Consider the following 18,535-nt stretch of genomic DNA (forward strand, 5'->3'; position numbering starts at 1 on the left):
GGGAGACTGGGCGCGAGATCGTCCCTAAGCATAATGTCCTGATGTCTAGATAGGAGGTCTGCTAGCTCTGGGACTCGGGATGAAGATGAGATAGCTGCTACCGATGAGGTAGAGGCTGTCTGAGCACGAACATAAAGAAATGCTTCTTCCATCCCCTTGCGGATAGCTTGTAGGGCCTGGAGATGAGAAATCAATGGGATTCCAAGAATGCTTCTATCCCCACAAATCATGACGGGCTCAAGAAAACCTTTACAGATAGTAAAAGTATCATGTTTCCAATTGGGAATAGGCTTATACTGACGAAACCAATGGATTCCTAAGTGTCACGTGCACACCAGTCAGGTGTACAGTGACATGGCATCATTAGCATCATCAGGTAGTTTACTGGCATTTATGCAATTTTATAGGCATTTTTCAGGCATTTATGGGGCAGCCGACAGCAAGTTATGGACATTGCATCTGGCCGACAGCCCTTATGCTGGCCAACCAGCAGCATGTTTGCATATATATTCAGGCGCCTCTCCATTCAGCATGGCAGGCTCATCATTCAAGCATTCAGCAGTGTGTTCTCCAACGCATCTCCTCCAGGAAGCATTGGGAGCAGCAGAACCAGCCAACGCATCAGCATATCAGTAACGCATCATCATCAGCATTCATCTTCAGCAAACGCAGCAACATTCAGCTCAGTTCAGCCCATCAGTTCTGCGTTTCATCATCAGGTCAGCATTCAGCATCTGTTCCAAAGCCTCCCTTCAGCGTTTCCTTCCCAGGAAACAAGGGAAAGATAGTGGACAGCAGTTCATTCAGTTCATTCAGCATATTCAGCATATAGGCAGCATATTCAGCAGTACAGATCCATTTGGATCTCCTTGTAACCGCATTCATTCATCTAATATAGCTGCATTGCATTGACACATATCTGTCTATCTCTTAAACATCATTAAGTGCAGTTTAGTTAGACTAAGGTTGTGATTACTACGGTCATAAGCTCTCACATGTCACACTAAGATCACATCGCATCCCAAAAGAGGCGAGATGATGAAATCTCGTTGGAATGATACCTTTTGAACTACAAAGGCAAACTAATGTGCCTTTTGAGATAGTGGGTGCGGAGACCAAGTGTGAACCCGTCCACATCCGAATGATATGGCACTAATGTACAGCTCATTTTGTTAGCCAACTGGGGAGAGATGGCGTCCTCAAAATTGCCCATGTCAAATAGGACTACAAACTGTCGGCCCTTGGCAGAGCCATGAGCTCGGATGAGGCTTTTCTATGTAGCATCGCTCTCACCCTCCTACTTAGCATCAAATACCATGAATGGCATAGGATGCATAGAAGACAAAAGCTGAACGTTTGTGGTAGTAGGTGGGACTGGAGGAGCAAGAGATGCTGTGGCAACTGTGGAAGAAGGGGCTTTGGAGGCTTGCTCCGCTTGCCATTTCTGGCAATCCTTCTTACCATGCCCAATGGTATGACAGAAAAAACATATGTTTTCTGACTGGTATTTCCTTTGCTCCTCTGGAGAAAGATAACCTCCAATGATGCCTACTTTAGCCTTTTCCGCAGGGGTTTTCTTAGGCTTGGATTCCTTATCCTTCTTACCCCCTGAACTAGAGCTATTATTGCCGTCCTTCTTAGCATCTTTAGAAGATGCATTACCTTTCCCTAGCTGCGCAACAGATTGCTGCTGCTGTTGGGATTTGGCACTAGACTGCGACAACTGCTTAGGCTTGCCTCTGTTCATCGTCATTTTGAGCCAGAGTCAGTCTATGTATCAAGTTCAAAGTTACGAACTGTGTAGTAGGATCTAATCCACAAATGAATTGATCTATCTTGGCCTTCTCAGATAACTCTAACTGTTGTGCTGAAGTTATAACCTTGCCGGAAAACTGAAGCACGAGTGACCCGTTCCGTCTGAGTCCATAGAACTCATCTGCCATGTTGGTCAAGTACTGGGGAGGGAGAAATCTAGTCTTTAGGTCATGGACAAATGTATCCTAGCTAAAAGTTGTGACACATGTGGTTGAGTCTGTATGAAGACTAGACCAATGCTGCCACCAAGTGGCTGCCTCACCCGTAAGATAGGGAGCCGCTACGTGGACTCTATCCTGAGGATCTATGATCCTAGCTAAAGGAAAATGAGCATTAAATTGATGAATAAATTGATTAACTGCTAAATGATCACACTTACCATCATACTTACTAAAGTTTGGTTGAGTTTGGATGACGGTAGTCGATGGGGCGGGATGCTGGTTGGTGGCACCTATGGGTGGGGAAACTGAAGAGAGGTATTGATACCTCAGATGTATGGCCTCCTTTTCCCTTTGGTATTCAAGTAACATGCACTCTCGATCGAGCTCTCGTTGGTGCTCCCGAGCGGCAAGTTCAACCTCACGCCGGTCTTCGTCGATCCTGCGTTGGGCTTCCTCATAGTCCCGTCTGTCTGCTTTTTCTTTCCGCTATCTAGCTTCATCTTCTGGTCTTTGTTGTTCCATCTGAAAGAAAAGAGTGACGAAGTCAAGGATAACTAGAGGAGTGGGTTTTGCTGTTATTGTCTCCAAGAATTGGAGACGCTCCATATGAAGCTGGTTTTTAGCGCGGAGTAGAGCTATGGTATCTATAGTAGATGGAAGAGCAAGGTCTCCTTCGGGGGAGACGTCTTCCAGCTGATGTGTACTGTCCTCTGTAGACATGTTGCTGAAGTCGGTGGTCGTGCCGGAGCGAAGTCTGATTGTCCAAGGATGCCCTTACGCTAGGATGCAGTGTGTGTGGACAAGCTGAATCTGATACCAATGTAACATGCAGCAGAAGTATTCGTAATTAAGGATCCTGTCACACAAGTCTCACACCGCCTTCTTTATCCTAAGTTTCGCGAGTTTAACAATCCACTTTTATCACTTCAAACTTTAAACTATTTAGAGAGAGAGAGAGAGAGAGAGAGAGAGAGAGAGAGAGTACTATACATCAGATTGGGTCTCAAATTACCCACTGAAGGGCCCCCTCCTATTGCTAGGAGTATTTGCTTTTATTACTTTGAAGAGAATGACTTTGGACTGTAGATAAGCCAAACGCAAGATCTCTGAAAGACCAAGGGTCGGGCTGAATTGTACACAGCTGTAGAAGCACCAATAATGACCGATCTCAAGCCTATGCACTGTTCCCAATGGAATGTAGGAAGGCTGCAAATTTGAGGCTGAGATATGGGCTGTTTGGGACTGTTTCTAGGCTGTGTAATAAATGAATGAATGCATGCATTTTACATTCACCGGATGGCTGTAGCAAAACAATGAAGAAATGAATGCTGAAAACTGTATGTATGCAGAAAACACAAGGTTCCCTGATGGCTGAAATTTGAATGCTGTGGGCTGCTGCGTTTCACTGATGGAGGGCTGAAAGCTCAAGCGTTGATGCTCCTACAGCTGTAGGATGAAACGTTGCTCCAAAATGCTGAAGACAGATGTGATCTTTGGGCTGTAGACTAAAACGCTGATGCGCCTATTGCTGAATGCTGAGATAGATGAGATATGAATGCTATTGAAGGCTATTTATATGTACAAGTGCTGGTCGGCTGGCAACTAATGCTGGCCGACTGTAGCATAAAGTGCTACACAACTTGCTACATGGATAAATAAAGTAATGATAGTATTAAATGTTGGAAAAATGCTAAATAAATACTATAAAACATGGGAAAATTACCAAATAATGTTCTGAGGCTTCTGCAATGGTCTAGATGGCCTAAATGCATATGGGATGAATGCTATGCAAAAATGCACACATGTCCTGATGCAAACTCTAAGGCTTCTATGACATCTATATGCATGAATGATTCTCTCCAAATGGGTTAAGGGACTTTGACTGACTAACTGATTGACTCACTAAAGCTGAGGAATGACCTATGTAGCTTGTGCCTGACATATCCTAGACTGAGGATTACAATGGAGTCACGACGTACGACAAATATCAAATCCTAAAGGGATCTAATACTGTACAATGTTGCACTGATGATGAGCCATCTTCACTGCTCCCCTCCAATGATCCCCTCCTCCCCCACTCGCCCTCGCCCTTAGCCTATTGAAACCTACAAGTTAGGGTTGGCAGTAACAAGACACTCCCAGTAGAGCTCAAACGAAGTGAGAGAGAGAGAGAGAGAGAGAGGCACACAACTCGATGATAATTACCGAGTAGAATGAGTGGTACAAGGTACAAAGCATAAGTATACCCCAAATGATAAGGGTGTTCACATGCACAGGGGAACAAACCTCCTAAAGAGGAAAAGTTTTAGTACCATGATGATGTATTCCATGGACATGATGTAATCTTTTGGTCTCTCAAGGAGAAACCCAAGCCCTACATGTACAAGTGACAAGCTTGAAAGCAAGAATTTCCCCCAAGGAGGATGCAAAGGGACTATGCCAAAAGAAAAACGATAGAAAGCGGTCAGAAGTGGGAAACACGACAAAAGCAAAAGGGAACGCTTATGCTCTTTGAATCGGCCCTAGCGAGTTGGAGCTCCCACTTTGCCGCACCTGCAGTCCCCCTTCACCTAGCCCTAAGCTCTCCCCCCTTCTTTGCTTGTGTGCAACCCCCCCCCTCCTCTCCTCTTGGCCGCCAGCACCCTCCTTCACTCCCCACCAACGTTGTTTGCTTGCGCCACCCCCACCCCCTTCTTCACATTTGCCTCCGCCTCCCTCTCACGTTTAGCTGCCCAAACCCCCCCCCCCTCTCTCGTCTTCCCAATCAAGTGCTTATAGTTCTTGGGATTTTCTTGATCTCTGGAAAGTTTCGGCATCCTCTCGTCCTAAACCCCCAAGAGGACTCCATGGCAGCCACTCCATCATCCTTGACTGAGGCCGTCGTCCCTTGCCTATCCTTTTCAGAAGATCATCTCCAACTCGTCACTACAACAACCGCTTCTTTGAAGGCCTCCACCCTATTATTCAAGATTGTGGGTAGCCACCTGACACGTGGACACTTCAGGGATATGTTTATAGGCAAGCCTTCTCGGTGCGCTTGGAAAGATCACTGACATTCATCACTTGGGGCATGGCTACTATCAGGTTGAGTTCGATTCACCTATAGCTTTGGATAGAGTCATGAAGATGAGCTCCGTCACATCGCAATATGGCCAAACCCATTGCCAACCACCATATCTGCTAATCTACAGTGATATCATGGAGTTCTCGAGCCACGGGGAAGTCCTCCTCCCGAGGGATTTCAAAGCCCAGACAGAGCCAACAAGTCACCTTCCTAGAATTCAAGGATACCATCACACTCCGAAAGCTGGACACTAGGGACCTCACCTTATAGAGATCATTGCAGGATCACGGAAATATCACCTCGGGAGACACTTCCTGAATATGGGTACATCACATGGCCTTGTCATCTACAACAGCATGCCCAAGTGGCCAACATCCGGAGCCCTGGCATGCTTCCCGCATAGTGGTGGGTCCAGCACAGTTGACTATTTGATGGGTCCAGCACAATTGACTATTTGATGAACTATGCCTCGTAGTGGATGGTATGATCAAGAGTGTTGGACTGCACGGGCCCACTTTACGAGAGGAGGAAAAGCAAGGGAAAATCTCATCGCAGGAAGCAAAAAGGATTTTCCAGCACTCGACTCGTCAAAAGAAGCGAGGCCACTACATCCGAATCGTGGAGTCATTCTACCGCATGTTTTTTGGCAAGGAATGCAAGGAGGCTTGGAGGAAGATACTCCCTCACAACCACCCCGCCTCTCTCGACGCTCGTACCTTCACACCCACTCACTCTACTCCATCCCCAACCAGCCACCCCTACCCCAAGGCCCACCCACAGATCCTCGACCCACCACATCCACTTTCTTCATGAAGAAGATGGTGCTCAAAGCCATCAAGCCACTTGGGAATGGTCGATCCTCCATTGCCATGTGTTAAGGAGGAAGAGCTTGAATTGCCTAAATGAAAGTAAGAAGAATATTTCCTACACTATGGATCAATCTCACAAGAGGTTAAAGAAGAGGGGAAGATCATACAAGAGGGATCCTATAGCTAAACCTATCAAAGCAAGAAACCATCTAGCTACTACATGCAAGGATTCAAAAGACTACATGCAAGGATTCAAAACAATCCATGGAAGGATTTAAAAGAATACATGTGCAAAGATTTAAAAGAAAACATGCAAGAGAGTTGAGAACACATGAAACAGAGTTGAGAGAAGGTAAGAGAGCTCACAAGTGTTCTATTGTAATGGGAATGATTATCCTTGTATTACTTAAATGTCAAAATATCTGTTAATAAAATATTTTTAGTATGCATTTTTCTATACCTAGGATGAAAAATAGCTTAAATGACACTTAGCTAAACCAATGACATCATTGCTTACACACAAAAACACTCTAGTGGCTATAAGTGCCCATGTTCACACACATACATACTTTCACCTTCACACACACTAACACTCATAGGGAGTGTTCACACCCAAGAAATTCCGAACACCCAACATGAAACCCTCACATAAAGCACGGTTGAACATGTGAGCCAGGTGCTAGGCCAATGCATCTGTGGCATGAGAAAGATAAGGCATTCGGCCTATAAAAGCATTGTACCTTGTGAACTTAACACCAATACAAACATTACATTGTACGATGCAATCATCTGCTTTCAGTTTGTTGCATCTCACACTCTCTCTCTCTTCTGCACATACACTATGGATGTCCATGACCCTCCATAGTTGCTAGTCCTGCTAACCCCAAGGCCAACAAATGGTACCAAAGTAGGTTTGCCTTACCGCCATTGTGGAGCGTTGCCGCCGCCATTTTCAGGCGGCACTAGCATTGGGTGCACTGCCGCCGCCCAACTCATCGCGATGGCGGTGCCAACCTCGCCGCCATTTTTGGGTAGTGCGAGTGCTGAGGCAACTGCCAACGCGAGGTATTCATCCACGTCATCGTTGTCTGCTGCCACTCCTCTGCCCACACCCTCCTACGCTGCTTGGCTGCTCCGCCCGCCTCAAGCCTAGCCTGCTCCGTCAGCTTCCCGCACTTCACCTAATTGATGCAACACCATGACGCTACCCCTCTGCTCTACGAGGCCCATGACTCCTACAGAGCCTCCCTCAATGTTGCCATTGATGCTGCTCAACATTAACCTAGCTCTCTCTTCATTCATTTGTTGCACTCTGCCCACACGTTTGTTCTCTTGAGTTATACATTTTCTGCTCCAAGTGTTGCTATCAAACCATTGCAAGTCAATACCTAAAAACACTATGGATCTCAATAGAAGCAGCATCTCTTTTGAATGGTTCTCTGGCACGAACTTCCCAGTGTGGCAGACAAAAGTCAGGCTCTTTCTCATGCAAGACAGAGTCTAGAGTGTTGTCAATGGCACAGAAGAGAAGCCTGAAGGTGCAACTATAACACATTGGTCTAGGACTTTTGCCAACAATCTTATTCATCACAATGACTTTGACAAAACCACCAATCAGGTAGGGAACAATGTCATGTGCATGAAAGATGCCATGGACATTCTCAGATGCTGGTCCAGAAGAGGCAACCAGATAAAGAGTATGAGAACCAAATAGAACCAAGATTATGGAGGACAAAGTGCAGATTAGCTAGTGTGGACTTGGAGAAGGACTAGGATGCACTGTCGGCTGAGCGAGAGAAGGATCCAGGAGTTGTCGGCTGAGCCAGATAAGGATCCAGCAGCTGTCGGCTGAGGCGGCTGCAGGCGCATTTATATTTATGGATTTTATGAATTATTGTCCAGTAGGCTGGCCGACTGCTGGTCGGCCAGCACTCCAAGAAGTCCAAGAGACTATAAAAGGCCAAAGTGCTCATTGTGTTAGCTCATTCAACTCATTAGGAGTTGGGTCCTTAGGTCCCAGTTAGGGACAGATTTTGGTGATGTTTCACCTTTTCCAAGAAGGCAGCCTAGGGCTGTAGTAGAGTACCTTTTGTATTATATGATATATACTGAATTTCCAGCATGTCTCTCTGTCTGTCTACTCTCTCTTCATGTCTGCGTTTTGCATCAGATTGTTTCCAAGAGTGTTTAGGGCTGAAAGAAGACCCCCAGAGCTTCCACGTGTTACAAACAATCTCGAAAATCTATTCGGGAATAAGATTAACAATTCAAAAGTATTCCTCAAGAAAAGGTATTATGGTTTAAAAATGAAAGAACATCACACATTGCAAGAGCACATTAGCTTTATAGGTTCCCTCCTCCATCAACTAGCTGCTTTAAAAGCCAACATTGATGATGATGACAAGAAAGCAATACTCTTCTCCAGCTTGGAAGAGACGGAAAGGTACAAGGAGGTGTTGTCTTCATTTCGGGTGTCTAGAGAGATGCCATATAAAGACATGGTGGCTATCCTCGATGATGAGGATCGTCAACTTCAAGAGCAATTTTCTGCCGTGCCCACCTACTACAGAAACTGGGGTACCTTCTGAGACAACATGGAGCATCATTGCCCTATACAAGTCCATCATCGGACGAGTTGGATGTCAACTGAGATATCTAGCACAATTGGGGTGAAGCAGGGCTGCCCTCTGTCTCCGACTTTGTTTGATTATACATTGATGAGATCTCGAACTTCAGCCCCGGTGGGCCAGGAGGAAGCTTGGGTGGCATATTGATCCCTCTACTGCTATATGCAGATGACATAGCCCTAATTTCAGATTTGGCATCTGGACTCTGTCAGAATACGCAGCGGAGACGATGACCAGATCTGGGAACACGAGCAAAAACGCATGCAGAAAAAACAGCACAAGAGAGAGAGAGAGATGTAGGCGTGTAACTCTGCTCTGATATACACAAGAAGATCCCGGTATGATACACAACTGGCAAGGGGGTTGGGGGCCTATTTATATGCCCCCAGATGAGCAGTCGGCCTGCTGAAAAAGGCTCCAAGACTGCAGCATCAGTCGGCCAGCAGCATGCATCCAGTCGGCCAGCACTGACGGTCCACGACTGCAACAAGTACAGTCGGCCAGCTCCAGTACTACACACATCTGATGTAGTCGGCCAGCAAATGGATCCTCCTGCCAACTCGAGGCTGCCTCCCAAGCCACAGAAAAAATGGAAAAAATAGGGAAAAAATGCGGAGAGTGGGGAAAAATGATAAAACACCTCATAAGGGCGGGCACACCCACAACAAAGGCCCTGGTGTATAAAACTGGACAGGAGATGACTTCTAACACCCCCTCTCAGCTCCTGGCTGTGAAACCAACCACTGGGAGATGGGGTGCCGCCTGAGCAAATCGACCATGGGTTCCTCTAGTGGAAGCCCAAACCTGCAATGCAACCTCTGCATCCTCACCACCTCACAAGCAGCATCACAAACAGCCCGGTACTCTGCCTCTGTGCTCGACAAGGCAAAAGATGACTGCTTCTTACTGCTCCGTAAAACTGCTCCCGGGCCTAAAGTAGATCTCCTCGTGTCCGGATCTCCTCCCCAAACTGAGTCACTCCAACCGTGGAGTCGGACTCCATCCAACAATCCCCCTCCTGTGTACAAGAGTCCATGATCCTTCGCATGCCGCAGAAACCACAGGAAACATAATCCCGCCTCCCAAAGAGTCATCCACAACTATGAGCTCAACTGCCTCATCAGGAAGCTCCCGTCCAACCTGGTGTCCATCAACCAGATCAATGAACCATACTGCTCCTGAGTCAGAGAGGCATCACACAGCCCACAAGGATCAACACGTGTTACGGTGCACAAACAAGTCCTGGAAACCTGATGAAGACCATACCACGCTTTCTGAAACCTGTCAACCACCCCCTCTGAATCCGGAACCACAAAGCCTGGAGAAACCACCTCCTTCTGCAAGTAATCAGCTGCCACCTGCCTGGCTTTCCGAAAGGTCCTTGTGGAAAGAACATCCTCGTCTACTGGAGGTTCTTCGTCCCGAACACGACGAGACATCAGAGCATAAGCGACCTGTTCAGTTTCCTCTGACTCACGAACACAAGAACCACCAACATCAGTACTGGAAAGTTCCTGCCAACTGTTGCCATCTACTGGTAAGCTATCCACCATCTGGTCCTGGAAAGCCTGTACCTGTAGCATATCCACACTTAAGTGGCCATTACCAGATTGCCACTCATCACAAACCTGAGGACCTGGGTGAGAGAGTGCTGAAAGCTTGTAAACTCCATTCTCCACTCCGCCTTCCCAAACCACTTAGCCTGTTGCTTTGTCCCGGAGAGCAACAAAATGCTCATCAAACTCCACCCGTACGCCAGTCTTGCAAACCTGATGCACTGACAACAGATGAAAACCAAGTGCCGGAACATACAACACCTGGGAGGAATGCTTCCCCCCTCTGCCATTGGGAACTATCTCCATCCTGCCCTCACTGTGAACTGGGATAGTGGACGTATCCCCAGTAAGAATGTGACCAGAAAGCCAGCAAAGATCCTGTAAACCGGAACGGGAAGGAGTCATGTGCCTGGAAGCACCACTATCGAGAATCCACTCCCGAGTATCCGTTTTGCGGAGAGTCCTCCAATCTCCTCCCTGGCTGAAGAAAATGAAACATCGGTGTCCATCACCTCCAAGTGCACAAAAGCCGGAGTCTCCATGATTGCTGCTGCAGAATCTTCACCCTTCTCGGTCTTCCGCTTGGGACACTGCCGCCAATAGTGGCCTTTCTCGCCACAATCATTACAGGTCCTCTCTGCCTTTAGTTTATCGCGGTCACTAACGGACATCTTCTCAGAAGACTTCTCCGACGAAGCCTTCCCTTTGCCCGAGTTACAGCCTTTCGACCGTTGGCCAATTAAGGCCTCCGAACCTCCACCCTGAGGAGGGTTCGTGAATCGTTCCTCCTGGTCCAGGACCATGGGCACAAGCTCCTCCCACGTGATGGTACTGAGCCTGCCCCACTGGTAATCAAAGACGAGTAAAATGCTGAGTACGAAGAGAGCAAATGTGACAGCAACGTGATGGCCATGTCCTCTAACGATATCGAAGAACTTCCTGCTGAAGAGCCTGCAGCTTGTTAATATGCTCCCGCATCGTCGACGACTTTGCAGGGCTCATAACCCGCATCTGTACTTCCAAGGAAATCCTCTTCATGGGCGATACCCTGTTGTAAAGTGAGGCCAAATGCTGCCATATACCTCTGGCCAGCGCCATATGCTTTACATGATTGATTACCTGCGGTGTACAGTTGAGGAAAACAAACGAACGGACCCTGGCGTTGACACGATCCCACATCTGGGTCTGGGCCTCCCAGTCCTTTCGGGTTGACGGTAACTCCCCTTCCTCTACTTCCGGCCGTGGAACACCAACCGACGAAATCAGCAAGGTCGTAAGACTCCAGAACAGATTCCATCATAACCTTCCATATGCCGTAGTTGCCCGCGTCCAACTGACGGTCCACCCGGGAACGTGGGGAGTGTCGGGATCTTCACATGCCTCTCGGCCATCTCAAACAGATATGCCATTGCGGGGATGTACTCTGAAAAGGGTGGGTGGGTGGGTGGGAACAAAAAAGAACTAAAACCTGCAAGTGGCTGTCCAGCAAATCAGCCCGCCTTCCTCTTGCTTCTCCTCTTCCCGAACAGCCTAGGGCTCTGATACCATGTCAGAATACGCAGCGGAGATGATGACCAGATCTGGGAACACGAGCAAAAACGCATGCAGAAAAACAGCACAAGAGAGAGAGAGAGATGTAGGCGTGTAACTCTGCTCTGATATACACAAGAAGATCCCGGTATGATACACAACTGGCAAGGGGGCTGGGGGCCTATTTATATGCCCCCAGATGAGCAGTCGGCTTGCTGAAAAAGGCTCCACGACTGCAGCATCAGTCGGCCAGCAGCATGCATCCAGTCGGCCAGCGCTGAGGGTCCACGACTGCAACAAGTACAGTCGGCCAGCTCCAGTACACACATCTGATGTAGTCGGCCAGCAAATGGATCCTCCTGCCAACTCAGGGCTGCCTCCCAAGCCACAGAAAAAATGGAAAAAATAGGGGAAAAATGCGGAGAGTGGGGAAAAATGATAAAACACCTCATAAGGGCGGGCACACCCACAACAAAGGACCTGGTGTATAAAACTGGACTAGAGATGACTTCTAACAGACTCTGGATGCCCTACAGGAGTTATGTACATAGCGGGACCCAATGGTCGACCTTGGCAAGACCAAGATGATGGTCTTCCACACCTCTCCGACGCACCTTAGGGAGAGACCCAGTCGAGATTGTCACCTTATACAGGTCTTCCCATCAGTTAGTCGTCATAGCCTTGTTTTTGCAAACACTAAACCCTACATCCATGAGATTCTCCGATGACATGACATGCGCTCACCATAGCCACATCTGCCATCAGGATCTTTTTTAGTTTTTAGTTTTCATGTTCTGTTTTAGTTTTTCCATGGCATTGTATACCCATGATATCGTTGTACTATTCATGGTTTCATAGGCCCTTCGAGGCTTTTGTAGATGTTAACATTTCTCTCTTTCTTTCTCTCGTAGTACTCATACCCTTTTTGTAGACATTAATATTTCGTTCTTTCTTTCTCTCGTAGCACTAAGACCCCTTTTTTGCAAGGTCTTTTCTCTTTGTTCTAAATTTTAGCCTCTTCATGGGGCACTTGTACTTCTACTTGGTCTCCAGACTCATATGACACTTTCAGTCTCTCGTAGACGTTAATAAAATTGTTCTCTCTCCCTCTGTACCCACCACAAATGCCACCCACAAGGAGTGCTAATTATAAAGGCTTCAAGTAGAACTTATGCAAGCACACCAAGAGCCTAGGACAAACAATGAGAATATCTTTAAGGCAATACAATTTTGGGAAGCAGTAAATCTTGAAACATGGATTCAAATTTTGCATGATATTCGAGACTTGCAAAGCATCCAGGACTCTCAATGAAGAGGAATTATGTGCACCGAGGGCAAACAATGCAAAGTTGCAATCCATTGCAAGGAAATAGAACAAAAGCAAGCACAAGATTTTGTCAATCTGAGGGCTAAAATGCAGGGAATCCATGATGTAATTATGCAAAGATGTTAGAAAGAACAGGAAGGCACGGAAGGAAAGCATGCTCACATTGATGACGATTCTTCTGCCACGGCACAATTGAGACAAGAATGTGAAAGAGCTTCAAAATGCAAGAAAACGCAATGGAAAATGCCAAGAAGATACGACTGCTCAACCAAACGGTCCTTGATGATACCCTCTGAGGCTACTCCATCAAGGACATAGGATGTTCGTGAATCATCTCTAGGCACACCACCCTATCATGTCGGTCTAGGACAACCAAGATCCTGCTAGACCGGGACAAATGAAGAGCAACGGCAGTACTCGTGGGTGTGCACAAAGAGATGCAGCTGCTGGTGTTGTCGTGAGGCTCTCGAAGGCTGTCTAATTACGTTACTGGCCAGGGCAAGCCGTTTTCTTCTTGAACCGTCCAAAGCATCCTCTTCCTTGTAGTTTTTAGACACACAAACCCTCCCCCGCAAAAAGATGCAGCTGCTGGTGTTGTCGTGAGGCTCTCGAAGGCTGTCTAATTACGTTACTGGCCAGGGCAAGCCGTTTTCTTCTTGAACCATCCCACCACCTCTCCCCCGCAAAGAAAAAAACCTGGAGTGCAATTGCTGCCAGACATGGTCACAGGTAGAAGGTTGTGACTTTTTTCACTAATCTTTCCCTTTCTACATCTTGTTTATGAGCCCTCATACACTGCATATGCCTTCACTTCATGAATCTTTTAAGAAGCTATTACAAACATACATGTTTGGAGTGACAATTTTCTGCAACGAATCGAAGTTGTTCGACGTGGGAAGCTTTCTTCCCATTTCCATCAGGCTTTTGAGGAGAGGGCAGCCAGAGTCTGGAAACACAACAGTGAAAAAAAAATCACCAAGTGAGAGCATGATGAAATTTTATGAAGCGAAACCAGAAGATAGAAGGAACAAAGCATGGCAAAGCGGGGGTACTTGTGAGCGAAGAGCATGCCCGTGAGGAAGCAGGCGACACAAGCCACTGAGAAGAGCTTGGGAGATACAGCAGCCGATCCTCTGACGCGCATTGGAGCAGGGGGGAGAGGTAGATACAGATCGAAAAACCTGCCAGAAAAACCAATCAAATGGATACCAGGAATCCTTTACATGAATATGAGGAAGCTGCAGAGAACAGGGCGAGCCGCGGGACACTCCCGCTACGGCTGCAGCTGCACTGATGTGGTTCACACTTTACTCTGACGCCCGACGTATTTGGTTGCGGACTTGTGTGTGGTTGCATCATCATGTGAGTACCTTTGAATATATAAATTCTTTTGTTTAGATAAAGGATATTCTATATGATGGACAAGAGCTCGATATACAAACCAATACACTAGCATTGATGTGTGATAGAGAGAGACACACACAATATATATTTGACTTACACTATCATTGACATTCTCTTTTATCGCTTTTTGAATATACAAACCGTTACACCAGCATTGATGAGAGACAGACACACACACACACACAATTCTCTTTTATCGCTTTTTGAATATACAAACCGTTACACCAGCATTGATGAGACACACACACACACACACACACACACATAATAAATTTGACTTACAAGATCACTGGCATCCTCTTGAGGCTTGACTAACTTTAAACAAGCCTCAAGAGTTGGCTTAAGAAGTATTGCCGATCCATGCCAAAAGATGTTACATGTCCAGCGAATGTTGAGTGACGGCTTTAAAGGAATCAGCCTTCCCTTGATAATAAATGGGTGGCACTTGCTTGATGGGATTTCAATTATAAATAGAATAATTAATCCTCCTCTGAATATTGAATGAGGGATTTGAAGGAATTACTCCTCCCTTGATTATAAATGTGTGTCTCTTGCTTTACGGGATTATAAATAGAATAAGACTAATCCTCCTTTAATCGTGTCACAAGCTATTAGTTGATGATGGTAATTAAGAGATGTATTCTCTATTTACTTTATGGAGCTTTCCTTACAACTTCACTACAAGAAAAGAAAAAGAAAAAGAGCCTTGTGACACTTACAAGTGAGAATGTGAAAGTGTCTAACGATCACAAACCGAGATGGCTCTTACGTATAGATCCTATCTAACGGTCCCAACAATTGTCGATGCCATCACACATCAAATATTATTGTCAAAGAAAATGAGGTGGCATTCATTTTGTCAATGCATGAAAATAAATCTATGCTTAAGGTGTTGCCATCTTGCTTGTCAACAAACCCTAGGGAGTTCATTCTAAAGCAAGGCTCTTCCCCATACCACTCAAAAGACATTATGTGAATTTCTAAGGTATAAGATATTATATGAAATTCTAAGGTATATCGAACTACTATGGAGGAGTTCCAAGAGATGGGGCCACTCAAATGAAAATTCTAAGACTAGGGTAGAGAAGGGCTCTCTTAAGTGCACAAATGGTGGGGTCCACTCATTTAATGGCCCTAACAATGAAAGCTTTGCAAGACTTTAAGCTCCAAAAGCAAAAGGAATAGCAAGATGCAAAAGCAACTTGGAAATTTGAAGGCCAAAGACACTAGAGGATTTGATGCTCCAACTAAAGAAGGAAGAGGAGGACATAAAGAATATAAAAAAATATGTTGTACGGTGTAGTATGTTGCCACACCCCTAGCCATCCCATTGGCCAAAGTCTCCGCAAAAAATATTGTGCTAATTGTGTGAAAGGAGTGGGCACGACACCTCCAAATTCTTTTACATATAGGGATTTAAGAAGGTCCCAAGGTATGCACTCGTCGGTGTCCCTTAGAAAAGGTATACAATGCCTCCTATGCCTCCACGTCCACCGTGGCTTTAATCTCAGAACCATTCCCACTTCTTGTGCCCCATCACTACCAAGGTCTCTGAGGGACATTCCATCATGTGCTTTAGGTGTGGTGGCAAATATGCCCATTCTTAAAACATGTGTAAAAGAAACCAAAAGTAATCAAAGAATACTCCTCCTTGTAGGATTTTTCCCACCTCCACACCAAAGATTGTCCAAAGAGCCACTCGATCCACCCCATATAACATAGGGAAAGAAGTTCATTATGCCAAATTCCTCTTTCCCTTTCCTAGCTCCAAACATGTGTAAAAGAAACCCAAAGTAATTAGAGAATACTCATCTATCGTCTGCATTGGCCTTTACGTTGGCAATATTCCATGATAAAGCCTCTACTTCAAGAGCCCCTCTTCCACCAACCTTACCAAAGGAGAAAAAGGCTTCTCTTACCAAAACTTTGTCATCACCATCCCCTCTTGAAAATATCTCTAAGTGACGCCAATGCCAAAGGTCAACAATGCAGTTGAAAAAGGTAAATCCATTGATGTGACCTCAACATTGGCATACCCTCTGTTGAAGACTTATGCTTCTTCCTTGACACTATCCAATAAGCCCACAAAACCTCAATTGCTACCTTGCAAGATGATGCCAAAAAGGTTATTAAGCCTTCCATCCCACCAAAAAGAAGGTACACATACTACATTTTCAAGAGATTTTCGAGATATCAAAAGATAATAGTTGTTGTCGGTAGCTCAAGGCTACTATGAGGGTAGCAATCCAACTTGGCTTCCTAGCCAATCTAGGCCACACTCACAATCTATATCTTCATAGTAGCTCAAGGCTACTATGAGGGTAGCAATCCAACTTGGCTTCCTAGCCAATCTAGGCCACACTCACAATCTATATCTTGGAAGTTTGGGAAAAAGGGTACCCTACCACCTCTTCTACACACAAGCCCCACAAAAACCTCAGTCAACTCAAAAGTTATGGAAATTTTAAAGTGAATGATGAAGGGTTAGTGCTCTCTCTCTCTCTCTCTCTCTCTCTCTCTCTCTCTCTCTCTCTCTCTCTCTCTCTCCATGGACAGTTTTGTATCACCCCAGTGAAATAGCTATATTTATGTTATCTTTTTGTTTTATTTTCCATTCCATGATGAGATATGCCATGAACATTATTGTATCACTTTGGTCTCATAGGCCCACTGGGTCTTTAGTAGACGCTTAATATATACTTCTCTCCACCAACTTCAGATGTACTCTCAGTTTTGGTCTCATAGGCCATTATGGCCTCTTAGAGACGTCAATATATCATTTCATTTCATTTCTCTCTCTCTCTCTCTCTCTCTCTCTCTCTCTCTCTCTCTCTCAGTAGTAAGGAAAACATGCCACCAAGCAACTAAACACTTAATTACTTGAGCTACTTCAATGTATCAAATGATGAATTGAGATGCATACTCTCATTTTTTACGATTATGTCTACAATCCTTTAGACCCCCATATCTTCTCCTCTAGGCTTAGATTCCAATTGACCTTAAAATATTGCCATAGTGCTCTGACTATCAGTGAAGATGGTAGTGGCTAAGGACTCACCAATTCCATAGCGCTCTGACTATCAGTGAAGATGGTAGTGGTGGCTAAGGACTCGCGAATTCGATAGCGCTCTGACCTATCAGCAAAGATAGTAGTGGCTGAGGACTCACCTATTCCATAGCGCTCTGACTATCAGCGAAGATGGTAGTGGTTAAGGCCTCGCCAATACCCAACTCAACTGTAGCTGTAAACGTTGCAAAACACACTCAATTGTAGTTGTAAACGTTGCCATGTACTCAGCTTCATAGCTAGAAGTGACCACAATGGGTTGCTTCTTGCTGACCCATGATATACATGAATCACCAAGGAGAAAGCAAAAACCACTCGTGGATAATCGTGTCATAACATACAACCCAATCTGAGTTTGTAAATGCATGCAGCTATGATTTACCCCCCTTGGGATATAACAACCCAAAGTGCTTAGTGTCCTTTAGGTAATGGAACAACCATTTGACAAACTGCCAATGCTTTGTGCATGGGCGATATATAAATCTTATCAATATTGAGACCACATACTGAATGTCAAGCCTCGTGTTACACAAAAAGATAAGGCATCCAACAGCTTCTTGATATAAGCTAGCACCAAAAGAGTCACCTACATCTTCAAGACTTGGTCGTAAACCTAAATCCATAGGTGTAGCCAGTCTTCAAGATTGAACCTCTTAAACAATGCATCTATGTATTTCCTCTGCAACATAACAATGCCATCATTACACTGCCAAAACTCATTGCCCAAATAATAGTGCAATGGTACAAGATCTTACATCTCAAAAGACTTCTCTAAATCAGTAAAAGCTGAAATGTGATCATCATTAGGGTCTATGAGCAACATGTCATCAACGTTTAATATAATGAACAATAAAACATCCTTAGTCCCCTTAATATAGAGGGTAATGTCAGTTGGACTGTTAAAAAAAACCCTATGCAACCAAGTATGCGTGTATCTTTTTGTACCATGCTCTGGGAGCGTGCTTAAGACCATATAAAGCTTTCTTTAATCTGCATACTTTTGATTCTTGACTTTTCTGTACAAAACCACAAGGCTGAGATACATAGAACTCCTCATGCAAATCTCCATTCAAGAAAGCAATTTTGATATCCAACTGACGTACATTCCAACCTTTATGTGTTGTGAATGAAATGATGGTCTACATGGTAGTCATACGACATGTGGGTGCAAAGGT

At 45.3% G+C, this 18,535-nt stretch overlaps 1 protein-coding gene across 2 annotated transcripts in view; it reads right to left on the bottom strand.

Annotated features, from left to right (window-relative positions):
* The window catches only part of LOC147637899 (putative beta-1,3-galactosyltransferase 2), a 62,459-nt gene extending 48,200 nt beyond the window's left edge, over positions 1-14,259 (bottom strand). For both annotated transcript variants that reach the window (XM_086799738.1, XM_086799737.1), the window contains exons 1-2: positions 13,942-14,259; positions 13,736-13,835 (exon numbers count right to left, since the gene is read on the bottom strand). In XM_086799738.1, the coding sequence (XP_086655864.1) occupies positions 13,736-13,835; positions 13,942-14,033 (192 nt within the window). In that variant the 5' untranslated portion in view covers positions 14,034-14,259. The remainder of the gene's footprint in view (positions 1-13,735; positions 13,836-13,941) is intronic.
* Positions 14,260-18,535: the final 4,276 nt, after the last annotated feature.

This window comes from Cibotium barometz, chromosome 6, assembly GCF_041138505.1.
Source record: "Cibotium barometz isolate CiBa-2024 chromosome 6, ASM4113850v1, whole genome shotgun sequence".
Lineage (NCBI taxonomy): Eukaryota > Viridiplantae > Streptophyta > Polypodiopsida > Cyatheales > Cibotiaceae > Cibotium > Cibotium barometz.